This window comes from Calonectris borealis, chromosome 1, assembly GCF_964195595.1.
Source record: "Calonectris borealis chromosome 1, bCalBor7.hap1.2, whole genome shotgun sequence".
Classification (NCBI taxonomy): Eukaryota; Metazoa; Chordata; class Aves; order Procellariiformes; family Procellariidae; genus Calonectris; species Calonectris borealis.
In genome coordinates, this window is record NC_134312.1 from 13472495 (window position 1) to 13488515 (window position 16021).

At 36.9% G+C, this 16021-nt stretch overlaps 1 protein-coding gene across 6 annotated transcripts in view; it reads left to right on the plus strand.

Moving 5' to 3' along the window:
* The window catches only part of MAGI2 (membrane associated guanylate kinase, WW and PDZ domain containing 2), a 764133-nt gene that overhangs the window by 664756 nt on the left and 83356 nt on the right, over positions 1-16021 (plus strand). For all 6 annotated transcript variants that reach the window (XM_075144530.1, XM_075144538.1, XM_075144553.1 and 3 more), the window contains 2 exons: positions 5070-5101; positions 10025-10214. In XM_075144530.1, the coding sequence (XP_075000631.1) occupies positions 5070-5101; positions 10025-10214 (222 nt within the window). The remainder of the gene's footprint in view (positions 1-5069; positions 5102-10024; positions 10215-16021) is intronic.

Sequence of the window (16021 nt, forward strand, 5' to 3'; positions counted from 1 at the left end):
TAGACATCTCAGGGATCCCAGTAAGAGAAAGAAAAAGCACAGAAAAAAAATCTACTGTTACAGTAAATTTATACAGTAACTTTTCTAGAAAGGAAAACTTTTGCTGAAGTGAAATGTTGTCACATGGACGTTGATAAGATGCCGGTGGAGTCAGTTAATGCTCTGGGAGTGCTCATCAGCCATCTGTTAATTGATTTCCAAGCATCTACGTGAGAAAGGTCTGTGCAGTGCTTGGGACAGCTTTGCCCAAGAAGCCATATGCAACAAGGCTTTTATAGCACAAAAAAACCCGAGAAGCCCAGCAAAAGCTAATGGGCAAAACATTTGCTGTATCATCAGTGCAGCAAGTGATGTGGAGGGAAGTTGACGTGCCCTGAACATTGCTTTGGATTAAAAGGCTTTATCTTTGATGCTGTTGAGTTCCTCCCTGCAGCACTACCACACACCGTCACTGCAGAAATCAAACTGTTCCCAGGCTTCATTTTTGTTATGCATACACATCTGCCACAGAGGTGAACATCATTAAAGGTGGTTTAGCAATACCTACGTTAGTTACTTGTGATTTTACAAGGTCCTAAGAATTTTTCCAGGAATCAATACAGAATAATGAGAATAATGGAGATGGAAATGTAGCAAAAAACATCCACATGGCAGCAGACTAATAACCAAAGGTTGGTTTTGTATTACTGACATTACGGAATATGCCAAATTCAGGATTTTTACTGAAAAAAAAAAAAGAGACAAATCAGGACTCTATCTTGCAAATGGTCTAAGTCCTGTCTGATAAGCTGCTTTTAGAAAACTAAACTCTCCAATAATAAATACGGGCTGAAGTATAAGGCATGTGAAAACTGTAAGCATATTTTATGACAAAAGCGTACTTAAATTTGTATATAAGAAGGAATAGGTACAATGAGTGTGATGTGATTTGTCTTTTGTTATAGGATATCTTCATCGAAAAGGAGAAGTACAGTAAACTGAAGCTGGAATTTGCCTTGATCTGAAAAAAGAAAAAAAAATGTTTTTTTCCCCCAATTACATTTGAATCCAAAATCTGTTTTCTGTTACGGGTGCTTTTTAGTAAAGTTACAACATAGAAACCATCACAACTCTGATTTCCAGGGAAGCTCATTTTGGAAGGTGGTAAATATAATTTAAAAAGCAATGTCAAAAATAATTTTTCTAACACTGCTTTATGAGAAAATGTAATTCTGATTTTTAAAAAGCATATGGTTGTTACTGTACCCCAGCTTATTTCTTTAAAATGAAACAATTAAAATTTTGATAAAGGTGTTGGCCACCAGCTGCTGTACTTTATTACAGTTTCAGTGGTCGACATGGAAAAATAAATCATTGTATTCTCAAAACTAACTTTGGAGAAGTATATGAGGTTACGTATTTTATCCTCACATGTTTACACATTATATTACATTACACAAGATGGTGACCATAGTATTTTCCTGCTAGCATCTAGCCGAGTGGTGGTGGTTGCTCTTTCACAGAATCTTTCCAAAATTAATTCAGACCTGTACTGCTGCGTTTACAAGGAGTGTTTACAAAGACTTATTTAAAACGAATAGAAAGTTACGGGAGTCTTCAGAAAGTGAGCCACAACTTAGGTGGTGAAGCTACTACGAGAAGGGATGGCTGTGAGGCACACGGGTGAGCAGAAAGCCACTCATGGGAAGAACAGGCTGCATGAAGTATTTTTAGGTGGATCTAAGCTGGCTTTTATTATTTCAAATTTTAAAAGTATACGGGAATATGAGGGTGAGGAGTGTTTATATATATAAAACCTCAGGTTTTTGTAGAAGACATCACATGTTGGACAGTAGGGGGTTAGGAGTTTGGGGATGGAGAAGTGGAAATCTGGAAGTGGGACAAGGAGGTTATAAGAGCCTATCCAGTATGTGTGCCTAGTCAGATGTGAGTTGATTAGAAAGCTGAGCAGTATCAGTACTGTATTAATACTCAACGAGGTTGAAAGTTGCACTCTTTGGAGAACAAATTTCAGTCTTGCCTCTAAATCAGTACTAAATTGATGCCAGTCTGCCAGCGGCTGTCATTCAGGTGGGGTCCCACTGTCTCTGGTGGGGAATACTCACAGCATGTAATGGACCCGCGCCAGAAAGTCAAGGGAAAATGCGGTGTTGTGAAGTGAGGTCAAACTAAGTGAAAGTCCACTGCTTCTCATTGCCAGCTGTAGATGTGGCTGCAGAACGCCAACGCTGTTGAGTATGCACTAAATATACATTATTAAGATATATTTTTCAGGTGAGCTTTCAAGCCTCAATTTTCTATATGTAGAGCATTTGGTCCCGTACTTATGCAGCACAGTATTTAAAGGTGAAAGTTAGAAGGGAGCATGCAGAATACACAGGAAAGTGCATTTTGCTTTTACGCTTTTTCATGTGAAGTTCCTGTTACACTTACAATGTACTGCATATGCATTGTACTCTTGAATTCTTGAATTTACCGCAATGGTTGCATGTATTTAAATACCAGTGATAATTCTGGACATGTTTGGTTCACAGCAATTATCCATAATCAGTCTCATGTTGAATAACTGTTTAAAGGTCAGTTTTGTTTAGATTGGGAAAAAGGGTGTTTAGTTCAGCTGAGAATACAGATATTATGTGAGGCAATATTAAAATTGCCATGAAATATATAAAAGATATACGATAGGGTTTGCTTTATGGAACTAGGTCTTCATCTGTTTAGTCTAGCACCTAGTCTTTGACATAGGTGAGAGTCCACCTCATCTTACATGAGGTCTTGGACTAATAGCTGAATTTAAATCTGAAGAATGGATTTTAATACTAGTTCCAAGGTTTGCTACCTCTAGAGATTTTCACTTCTAACATGCTTCTGTACACATATGGATATCCAATACCTTTTTAAAATCTTGCTTTGGATCTTTTACTTTTGTGGCATCCTATAACCATTTTCTTAACATAATTTCATGCTGTGTGAATAAATATTGCCTTTTATTTGTTTTGAGTGTAGATGTTGTCATTTGTATGTTGCAGTCTGTGCCCATAGCCTCCAAGCTAAATATAAGTCCCTGTTCTCCTTGTTTGGAAGAATAATTGAATTTTTTTAATTGAGGGGTTTTTTTAAAAAATCTTCACTTGATGTATATGGCATTATTTATTTGATTTATAAATAGTTATTATATTTTTAATTTATAGTAAAATGTTCTGATAACTCCAGCAAAACATATTTTTAGGTGAAGACAGTAAATAAATAGGAAAAAATGACCTTTCAGTTTGACCTGGAGTAATTTTTGCTGACAATAAGTTATGGGAGGTGCACCAGTACCAATGGGGAGGCAGTGTTACCTCTGCCAGTATTTTCCAAACACCAAATCAGGGTAGTAAGTTGATTTGAGATACCTTTCAGCAAACCTCCTTGCAAGTTTCCAGTCTTATCTTTAGCTCCGAGGGGAAAAATGCTTTTTAACTTTCACTCTTATTAGCTGTACAGAACAATAGCAGGTAATAAAAAGGTAGCCATCTGCCATCCAAGAAGTTATTAAATAAGTTTCTACTACAGAATCTTTAATACCGAAGGTAATGTACAAGCCAGGTCTACACAGGAAGCCTGTTATCTCAGCTTGAATTTGCAGATGGAAAGAAATCTGTCTACTTGTTAGTATAGCAGTTTTTATCCAGACACTGTAGAGTCAGTAAACATAAACCTTTCTAGGATTACTTTTCCCAATATACTTTTTGTTTAAAAGCACTATCAGCTTATACATCAGCATTACAAAACAGCCAGTGTTTCTCTGCAAAAGGCTCAAGTGCTTTTCCACTCTAAGATTTTTCAGTCTAAATGAATTAGATATCATGGCAGAAAAAATTACGTCATTACCACAGAATTTTAGGAACCTTAAATATTATGTACGTATATAATATTTATTATATAAATATAATTCCTGTTGTGATTTGTCTGTAGAAAGTTACTTTCCCTAGTGCTCTCATGATTTTTTTTTTCCTAGACTCACCTTAGAAAAAGAAATAATTGTCAGTACTACTCTTACAGCTTAATTCATTTTTTGAATGAAAAAGCAACCTTCCTATTAGATGTCTCAGTTTAAGCCCTATTTCTTTTTCCGACAAAACAAATGAACAAATGAACCCTCTGTTATAAGCTTTTAATCTTACTTAGGAAAGTCCACAGATTTTTTTTTTTACCTGCTATTAAACTGAGAATGAGTTTTTTAATGAAAGCTATGCTGAAAGCTGGTAATTTAAAAAATATGACCCAATATCCTTTGAAATGCTTCTTTTTATTTAATATTTTATAAGTTTTTTAACATTGTGCTACGTAAGTTAAGAACAGTGTTTACAATGAGTGTTTCAAATTATCTCCTGTTATGAAAAGGACATATCTGGAGTTGCAAACATTTGTAAGCTACAATAGTTGAAATTCATGACAGTCACTAAAGCATGTTACCAGTCAGTCAATAACCAAGGAAAAGGAGATAATTAGTTGTGTAGAAGAGGTAGTCATGTCTGACCACTTGCTAACTGTGACAAAACAACAGGACAGTATCAAAACAAGCAACCCTCCCAAGACTTGGCTACCTTCTCTAGGCTGATGAAACAGTAATTTTTCTCCAGGCTTTTCTTCTAAAAAAATCTCTTGTATTATTAGGTTTTGTTGATGGGATGTTCTGAATTGCTTCTTCTTAAAGGTGCGACTGCATTTGACACATTAATACCAGGTCATTTGGTGTCTTATCCAATGTCCACCAAGACATTTGGAAGTCCTTTTGTTTAGTTCTTTTACTTTCAACCTAATCCCATGCTGTTTGTAAAGTATGGCAATGATCTCAATAGCTCCACTTGCATAAATATATATATATGCATATATATATATTTGCATTTTTTTTTTCTTAGAAATTATCCCCCGTGGTTTGTGTTTTCACCCCTTGTGTGTAGAGAATTTTCATATGTATCAATATTATCTGCAGACCTGAATGAGAACAGGAGCATAGGCACCACTTAGCCTCCACTCTTTATGCATCAGAAAAAACTATTAATGTTATTTTTTGTTTATTTCAGGTTTCTTTTCTCCATGGAAAACTCCAAAGCCTGTAAGTTCCCTTTCAAAATTATATACATAGAGTTCATAAGATGTCTATCACTCAAAGCATATTTCTGTAGACTTTTATCTAACCCTCCTGTTCCCAGCTCATGAGACACCTCTCAGCAGTGCCCCAACTCTAGCTGAGACAGCATCAGGGGTGGCTTCGCTAATAAGCTCTGCACATCAGTTGACTTAGAGTCTGCCAGCAGCGGTCTGGAGAAAGGAACATCTCAATGTTAAAATGGATGTCAAGAACCGGAAATGCAGTGGCCCAAAAATGAGGAGTCTGGGAAGAAGGTAGCAGAAAGCCCCAGCAATGAGGCCAGTTTAGGTGGCCTTCTAGTTGGCGATCTCTTTGAAATGGACAACGTGCATTTTCTTCTGGTTTACAAATGGCTTGAGCTTAACATCCTTAAAGTGATTGTTACTCTTTCTTGCATTAGTAGATCTAGAGCTGGAAATAGTCACACTTCAAGTGAGAGCTTGGACTAGATAACTTACTGAGGTGTCTTCTAACCAACATTTATTTCTGTGTTTCTATGATTTTGACATTAAATCCCAAGGTATGAAAACCTTTCCTATTATAAGACTGTAATCAATGACTGTATTTATTCTGTTGACACCACATTATATCATTTTTTGAAGTTGTGACAACATTGACAGTGTAAAAAGAAATCACAGGCTACTATTTTTAGTTGTCTGTTTTGGTTTGGTTTGGTTTTAATTTAGCTTTTTCATTTAGATTGTAAAGACTTCAAAGTAGTGCTTATCTCTCATCAGAGGTGTGTAGAGGAAAAAAAGAGACCTGACTCTGCCTGAAGGCTTCTAAGAGCAATAGGAGTAACAATAGCAATATTTTTAAAGGATTTATAGCTTTCTTATTTGGGGGGGGGAGGCGGGTATGTTGAATTTGGACAACTTCACACCCTCTCATATTGGATCATGGCATGTTTAATGCATACCAAAATAATTTTTGTAGCCTGTCAAGTACAAATAGCAATTAATTAATCAGCTGATGCAACTCCATCAGACTGCTTCAGCTTGTGGGGTTTTTGAGTAAAAGGCTAGAGGATGGATGCAATACATTGGAATAAGTATTGCATATGTTTGTTTATTCATCTAAGTAGCAGGACATTTGTGAAAATAAATCTGACTTAAGGGCTAGCTTGTTCTCACCAGTTGAAGGTTCCTGTCTGACTGGGACGTTCAACTTCTAATCTCAGGTAAAAAGTGATGAAATAGAGAACTTGGAACTTACTTGTTGAAGATCCACATTCAAAGATCTCCCACTGTCAGTGCTCACCCTCTTTACGTACATATCAAAGATATAAATATCAGCATATTGTTGATGATTGCCTGCACAGTTTTGTTATATAAACAGTATAGTAGTTCATACTCAGGTAGCACTTGCCAATAAATCAGAATCTAGAGGAACAACCTGAGTGATGCAGTTTTTCATGCAATAGTCTGAGGAAGCCAGCGCTCACAGAACAATATAACACTATTGTGTGCAGATACTGTACCTGCATGCAGGCTAACCATTCACAGCTAGTCCATTTTGGGGGAGTCTCAGCAAGAGAGTTTGCAAATCATTAACCAGGTTAAGGTAGTGTGCATTCCTCTGTCTTTCACCACTTTAACTAGAGAAATAATGAGACATAAATTTCTAGTGCCCAAGACGTGAAGATAAGATAGAAACCGAGTGCCCCTGAAGTACTGAGTGTCTGCAGACAGTCTGAAGCGCTAAGGCCAGCACCGGGAGGTTTAGAAAGCCTTCCCAACTCCACAGCACAGCCCTGTAGGTGTGTAACAGAAAAGAAAAACTGTAGATGGCCCAAAACCAGGTTTCTTTGCTGCTTGGGTGACTACCACTAGCCCCTCACCTCTCTGGCCGCACAGGGGAGAAGCACCCACCACTCTTTAAAGCAAAAAGGGGACCACGGGCTGTTGGCCGGAAAAGGAGAAGAGGCAAACTCCTCTCCCTGAGGCAGAGGCTCAGGGATGGCGTGCACTGCATCTCAGTGTGCTCAACATTCCAGAATAACCTGGGCTGACAGAAATTTCCTGTGATTTCTATGTATATAGTGCGTATATTACATATATCATATGTAATACAATTAGATTAGTGCAAAATTAACTTGAGCAATGTCACCAAACCATTACCCCGACTTAGATTTGATGCCCTGCACTCAATAACATGCTTACTCATTTCCAAGAGTGCCTTCATCTGTGAGCTAGCATTATGATAACGCACATTGCAAAACGCTATGTGACTATTTAACTAATTCATATGGGTTTGGGAGATATAATTCCCCTTGTCTTTATCTGTTTATGTAACTATTTATGTTAGCAGTATTACCCACAAGTAAGAATGTTTTGCTCAATTTTTAAGTTCACACTTGAAGATTTAGAGCTAACCAGCAAGCAAGAATTAGACATATGGGACCCAGTAGGGTTTTGCCAATTGATCTCCAGTTTCTTGTCCTTCCTCCAGGGAAAAGTTTGCTCATCAAAGATAATTATATTTTCCTTTCTCTTTTTAAAGCCTTCTTTAAATATTTTAATTTTATTCAGTTTCACATTTTGAAAGAAGTAAGTGTTCTATTTCTCTGGCACTGTCCAATAAATTAGGAAACTTTCGCATCTAGATAGACAGGGCCCCACATGTCTTTCTGCTTCATAGCGATAAGATAGATAGTTGGGTTTCACTGACTTGTATTCTTTTTTAGATTCCTCACTGAAAGTAGAACCCAAACATAATTCTCCATTATTTTCCTTGATCATAAGGAACTTGTATTGAGCCCAGTTCTCCTTTCCTATTTAGACATAGGGGTCGTAATCAGGTCTGTTTCTGGAGACGTTTGAATTTACACTTCCATGATACAATAATATACTGCATATGTTTATATATATCTGAGGTAATTCCTTCAGAGCCAGAAGAGCTATCAGAAGCATTACTGTGATATTCATGTGACTTGCCACAGAGGCTAATTTACCCAACACAGAGGATAAATTTATCTTGGTATAAAGGGTACCTGAAGGTACCTTTCCTATACCTAAGCTATTTCAATGACAACTCAAGTATCTCCATATGTCACTGTATTGCACAGGATCTATATACCTATAGTGCCCTCTTATATCACATCCTAGTTGCCATCTTTTGTATATCTGACCCAAAATAAACGTGTCTTTCTTGAACAACATTGGCAAATATTGAACACAGTATTCCATATCTTCATCATTAGCACTTCATAGCACTAATACTTTCCTTTCTCAACTTAAATATCATACCCGATGCATATTAGTGCATGACAGTCATCCTATGATTGACTGAGATACCTAGATCTTTCTTTTTTTCATTGTTTCTAATGAACCAGCCCTACTTACTGCTGAAACTCTGACAGAAGCACAGCTTGAATTATAAAACTACTCAGTATAAAGAATGAGGTCCTCAACAACTTACAATGGCCAATATCCATATTCTATTTATTTTCAAGTATGAAACTAAGTGTGTCAGATCACCTGGGATGTGCAGAGTGATAGTTACTCAGCATGTTCACAGGAGGCCTCTAAAACATCTGTAGTCCACACATACTTAGTATGGAAAAAGCCTGATGCTATTAATCATCAGAATAGAGAGCAAAGCCTACCTGCTGAGCCAAACACCTTCTAAAACCAAGGAACTAAAGACAGATGATAATCACAGAATTTGTAGAGCAAACTTGCTGTCAACCTGCAATCATCTTTGATAAGGCACAGCTGATACAACACTAGAAGTCAGTGGTATTTAATTACAGTTCAGCTTGTTTCCAAGAGTCGTTTTTTGTGTAATTAACTGATTGTTGGGTTATGTGCAAGAACACACTGTTCTGGAAGCTTTACCACCCTTTGCTTCAGGAGGGTACACAGGAAAAGCCAAATATTCATCTCCTGGGATAAACATTTGTGTTTTGTTTAACTTAGCCTCTTCAAATATATTTGCTAATGCAATTTAATTAGTAACCAACTCCTTCAAAAAGATCCCCAAGTCTTCTTTTGCACAATGTATCATATTATCTCCTCTCTGGCTTGATTTACTTGTGAGACCACTAAGGGCAGTCTTGGAGAAAACATGGATTGAAGTGGCTTTCATACATGGACAGTACACTGCTGTGTACTTCTCTCCTGTAAATGGTCTAGAAGAGCTGAAAAGCTTATCCTGTGCTTGCGAGTTTGGTTGGATGACACCAATGTAATCTTTGGTATAAGAAAGAAACAGTAAGAAATGAAAAAGACTCAATCATCAGACTAATGCCCACTTTTCTCTCACCATGTTCTGTGTTTTATCATTGAACATTCGACTATCACTAGATGCTCAAATATCTGTTGTAATAATTTTCCCTTTGTTTTTTTTTCCTTTTTCTTCAATTGAAGCTGTAAATTCTGCTTAGAGGTACAGTAATCTACTTCTCCCTGGGCAGCTAGCTATTTTCATGCATTCTCAAAAGATGCAGCATTAAGATCATTCAGTTGCCACCCAGTCTGGCCACTTCTTTGATAAGCGCTACTTTCAGTTATGTATTTTGATGAATCTGATAATTGTATCTTCACAGACCCACAGATTCCACCTTTAGCAGAATAACTTCCCATAGCTCAGCACGTTCTGTGAGAGGCACTCAACATGCTTCAGGGGCATGCTGGGCCCTAACCCACATGGGATCATATTATCTGAGAAAGATCACATCTTCCCACGAGCAACAAATTAACAAGTAAATTTAACCAGGTCATTTTATAAACAGCACAACACACACCTTTCATCTCAAAAGGCAGCAAACGGATTTGCTAATTTTACAAAACACATCTTCAACTGAAATCACTGTCTTTGGTCTCTTTGTGGAAGTCACAGTTTTTGCAAAACTTCATCTTTATTCTCTGTATGTTTTTATTGCAGATGATGGAACGATGGGAGAATCAAGGCAGCCCTCAGACAAGCCTGTCTGCTCCAGCTATGCCACAGAATATTCCCTACCCACCCACTCTTCACAGGAGTTCATTTCCTGATTCAACCGAGGCCTTTGATCCACGAAAACCTGACCCATACGAGCTGTATGAGAAATCAAGAGCTATTTATGAAAGTAGGCGTAAGTGAAAGCCCTGTTCACCCTGCTGACCATTTAATATTTTAAGCTTTTGCCTAGGAATGTGTAATTTAAAGAAAGCAACTATAATCCCAGTTAATAGAGGCCACTATAAATTATTCAAAAATTCTACACTTACATATTTTCCTAGATCTTGCCTAAATTCTGAAGTTTGACTTTCATAGGTTTTTTCCCTCATATTTTTGCTGTCCTCATTTTGACTGTTAAATCCTTAGTGAAGAACAGTTTGTGCCACCACATTTTGCTGTGCTATTTTTCTTCATAGTTAACCAACAGGAGGATGTGAACTTATCAATAAAAAATAATTTCACTTGCTTTCACTTTAAAGTGAAGTTTATTAAAGAATTTTCAAATTTATTTGTTTTTATAAAAATGACTTTGACAAGTTTTCACATTGTCTTTGGTAGTTAGAAAGAAACCCATTGCACTAAGTACTATTTGAAGGTCTATACAAAATAGTACTGAGCCATCAAGATTCCCATCTTGATTTTATTTCTCATGTTTTTGGGGGATATACCACATATTTTTCACAACAAGGGTGAAAGGGGTTAAACTTATTTACTCCTTATCGTAAAGAACATTTTACCTAAAAATATTATTCTAAATTGTCCAGAGATTTCGCGCTTAAGATCAAATCTTCAAAATAGTTTATTTTTTTACTGAAAGCTTTTTCATAGCAGTTATTACTTACACGTGCCACCTTTCAATTCATTTTATAAATTACTTTAGCCTATAGATCAAATTACTTTATAAATTACACATAAAATATTGCACTGCAGCTGATCCAGATTAGCCCATTAATATTAGTTGGGCCCAGAGACATAGAGATAAACCTAAACTATCATAATCCATGATCTGGCATGTACAAATTTCTCCAGCATGCAAAGGGATAGTCTAAAGAAAATACATTATTGTCCCAAACACTGGGTTGGTGCGGCTGTTACTTACCTTGGCCCTTATACTTTAGTTACAGCATCAGCATCTTCTGTTTCGCCTTGGTATTTCCAGTCCCCAGTGGGATAGATATGCTGGAGGAACACCAGGGTTTGTTTTACATCAACTCTAACTCTAATCTAGTCTCTAAATTGCATCTCAGATTCCTCGATTCTTTGCCACTGTGGCCAGAGCCACCATCTTCTGCCACCCTGGTCCATTTAGTGGAACATCTTTCAGTAGAGATTGTCACCATAAAACTCAGTTTCCATAGTCAAGACCTTTTGGGCGTGGGTTGTTTGGGTTTTATTTATTTAATAGGTGCCTGAAATTAAGATCCCAAGTTTAAATCTAAGTACTTAAATAAATTGCTGGCAATTTATTAAATAAATTTTTCAGCAATACCAAGTATCTTATTCCCCCTAAATACGGATTTGAGAACTTACTTTAGAAGTATTTGATCTTCAGTTATAAACTGTTATGCATAGGAGCTAAGCTTTCCAGTGTATTTACAAACACCATGTAGCCCATGCTGGCTGGTGTTTTAATATAATAAATATTATTTACTAATGTAGCATCTTCCTCTGCTCCAGATGATATTCTTCATTGGTCAGGGTACTCAAGACAATGTACAAACAGGGGCTATAATTTTTGAAATTTTAAAACTCTTTCAAGTATGGATCAGGATACAGTGTGGAGTAGGCCAAAAAGGTTTGAAAGAGATAGGACTAATTTTGAGCAAAGTTTGGAAATAATTTTCAGACATCTCTCCTCTTTCTCTTTCTCTTTTTCTTTCTCTTTCACTTTCACTTCTGCATTAATGGCTAGAGTGACAAATAAATAAAAAGGTTTGCCAGACCTGAAATGCTATTCCCCAAAGTGCTGGGATTTGGGACTATAAAGAGAAATTAAAGGCAAAAGAAACAAATCCATAGTTAACAAGGATTTTATCTAGTTCAGCACCTCTACTGAAAACACTCTTGACTTCATATACTGCTTTAAGGAAAGGAAAACCCTTTGCAAATAATTGCTTCCCATATGGATACTTTCTAAAGTATTTTAGCAAAAGTCTGCACTTTCCATTCAGCAGAGTCAGAACCATCTTCTGTGGTTAAAGCCATCAGGCCAAGAGTGGAAAAGTGCAGATTACAGACTTCCTGCATTGAAACAAATATCTTTATAAGACAATTAGGAAAAAGTGATACATGACATATATATATATGGGATGCATATTTATACGACATCTTCTTTTGTCTTGATCCCCAGTATGAAGAGTTCTATATTTACAGAATTGTCCTAAATATTAATGAAAGCAAATAGGCTCAATCCATGTTTGCCCTTCATAAAACTCTGGGAATATAGATATGATGTCATCTACAAAGATTGGCTTATACCCCAAAAGATGATATATTACACCAAAAGATATATTACACCATTCAATAAAAGAATGAAGTTATTCGTTATTATTCATGGATGCCTTCTACAAGTTTTCAGCGTACCTCCTTGACCAACGTGAACTCCAATCTTTTACTGATATAATCTACTGTGTTCAGGAGCATATGCTACACCAGGGGAAGAGCTGATAACTCGTAGGTTGGAGTTATGCTAAAGCCTGTGTTTACATGGTTTAATTGCATTTGAGTTCTGTCCAAGAGGCAGCTGGAAATTGTATACAAGCCTTTTTCAGCCAGCTACCTAGACAAAATAAGAATTAAAAATCATGAAGCTGCTAGGCCCAAAACAAGAAAGTGAGGGATGAAAAGCAAGACTGCAGTAACCAGTCATCCCAGATTTCCAGCAGTGTCCTGATCTTCCAGCTAATCCTGAAAGCTTTAATTTGTTTTCTTCTAACGCTGGTATCCTTTGAACATTTTCTCTAAGCCTTGATTCCACCATTCCCAGCCAGATCTCTTCTGTTCATTCATATCCCTTGGTCATAAATAACTGCCTCCAATCATCTCCATTCTCCCTGACATTTTTGTTTCATGAATGCCATAAGCACACATTTTAGCAAATTCAATTTGTCAAGCCTTTGATTGCTTTTATTCTCTACATAGTGCTAGTGTTTCCTGAAGAGAGAAACAACAGGCAGGAAATCCATTACTGAGTCAAGAAATTGTCATCTAAATTGGGTATATAGGAGGGAGAGTTTCAAGATAATACACACTTTGTTTCCTACCATATGGCTGTGTCAGGTTGATTACCTTCAGTAAAGACATACTCTTAAACTGCACAGGAGAAGTTCGGCTACTTTGGGGTTTTTAAGTACTTCTTATCTCAAAGCAAGTTTGCCTTACCTCCTGGCAAGACCAGAAAAGAAGGAGGCTCATCTTCTAAAAATAGTGCAAAGAAGCGAACAATCATGACCTGGAAAACTCAAAAAGAAAGAGATAGTGCTAGATTTTTGTTTTTTTCACAGTGAGACTCTCTTACTAAACAGTTCATTTTCGTACTGCTATAGCTCTGAATTTCTACAGATCCTTTTATCAGAGGATCTACCGCAGTCAGCACTCACCGGGACCTCATCAAAGCCTCCTGCTTCCCTATCAAGGAGTTGAGCAAGTTGTGCATCACAGCGTAGTTCTGTAAGGAGCACAAGTGGCATGACTCAAAGCAGAGCAAGAACCCAAGGAGCCTGATTCACAAGCTTTTGCTCTAGCTGCTAGGTATGCTCATCCCTACCTAATGATAGCAAGAAAGGGGCTTCAGGCAGGAAGTCTCCATGTCTACAGGAATGTTTTTCCACCTTAGGAACATGAAGGACCTGCATGACCCTGTGCAATGGGGACATTTCGATTTTTAATGATCACATATGTATTACAAAGGACTACCACTTCCGCACTGAAAACAGTTTCATAGAAGCAGTTCTACAATACAGCTTGGAGACAAATCAAATGATGCATTAGTACAAAACCAGAGTGCAACTCTATTTTGTAAGTCATATCTCCTTGGAAAATTGTTTGTCACAAGTTAGCTGTTACCTGTCAGCTCTTAACCTGTTAGCTGTCACCTGCCTCTGCTGTCACCCATCAACGGTGCTCAATAGCTCCAAGTAGCCAAAAAGAAGCATAAAGGGTTTCCAAAGACTGATGAAGATTACCACATCATCCAAAACAGCTGCCTAAAAGCAAAAGAAGGGAAATTATTTTCTTCTTTCTTTGTCTTTCCTTTCTGCAGCTACGTCTCTCCATCTCTCAGCTTTTTTTTTCTCTTTTTTTTTCTGTCTCTTCCCCCCCGCCCCCCCCGCTTATTTCTTCTCCCTCATGAAGAGAACCTACTTAGCTTTCTGCTGTTACATTATTTTGCAAATCTCAGAAATGGAGGAGAAGACCTGCTCAAATAACTGGATACTTTTTCCTTTTTCCATCCAACTATTAATTTTAGTCAAATACTTTAACTCCTTTCTCCTTATGAAAACTTTTAGAGTGTAAGTGACAGCATGACTGCTGATAACCATGGAAGTTAGGTGCAGAAGCTAAAAAATGGAACATCAGATCAGGAATTTCCTATTAATGAAAAAAATTATAAGACTTGATATGCACTAGTTGTTACAGCTGTAACTGGAGCTCCGCAATTGTCACTGGGAGAACTCATTCTCCTGAATTTAACATTTTTGCCTTTATAAATTCTCCTTATTCTCTCTTACATTTTATATTGAACTCTGTTTATTTTAAATACACAGTATATAACAGACTTTGTTCAGAGGCTTGTGTAGGCAGACTTTAGTCAAACAGGAGACACAAAGCTGTTGGGAATCAAAATGTTATAATATTTCTCTAGTTATAAAATGTATAATAGAAATTTGGTTTTATATTCCTCTAAAGAAAGCAGTAAAATAAAACATTTTTTTTATAATGATTAGATTACATTTGTCCTTCAGTTAGTGTGGTAGTCCAAGACTGGTGATGTGACACAGAAATGCCAGTAGGAAGAATGAGATAAGCCAGTGATAAGCTCTCATTGAAAGAGAAATCTGAACAATTACAGTTCCACCTTTAACTGGAAGGACAAAGGTTCCTTCCTTCAAAACCTCCCATGTTATTTTCTCCTCTGACCACAGTATCGTGAATTTCCCAAGTTCCTTTCAAATCCATCAGGCATCTTATGCACTGTAATTTTTTTTGCTGCCAGAGAGTTAGACAAATTGGAAAAGAACCAAAAAACAAAGTCCACCAACAGCTGTGAAACATGTAAATAGCAAATGTATTAGCATAATGCATTATTAGCCCTTCATAAAATAAGGGCGTTTTCTTATGCAGACTTATGAATACCTTTCTCTAAGGGTCACAGACAAACATTTCAATGCATATTCACAGGCTGCCTTTCCTCTGGAATATCACTGCAGGTGTTCAGCACAGACATGCGTTGAAGTATCAGCAATAGGAAAGATTTGTCAGACAGCATTATACTGACTGATAATGTGTAACTCTGAAAATACCGTTCTTGCAGAAAAATACTAAGGCCATCAAGGTTTCCTAAATTTGGTACTCATGGAACATAAAAAAATTATTAGGTGTGTAGAACTGAATGCATTATCACCTGCGGGGTTCTATCGCATAGTCTACAGCTAAGCAGAATTTTCTTGTCAGTGCTTGTTGGCTGAAGACCTCCACAGATACAGTCTTAGAAATTGAAGGAAATTTTTTACATAATTGTTACTGCAATTTTTTCAGACAGTATCTTCATGATAAAAATTTTGCCTCTAACAATTTTTCTCATTTTTGCTCATCTCTAGTCTAAAAAAAATCCTATTTTGGTTGTGGTGCTTTAAAAAGATATACACATATATGTGCATATGTATCTATATGTAGCACTATGATAGCATTAAAAACATAGTACTCTGAAGTATCATATAA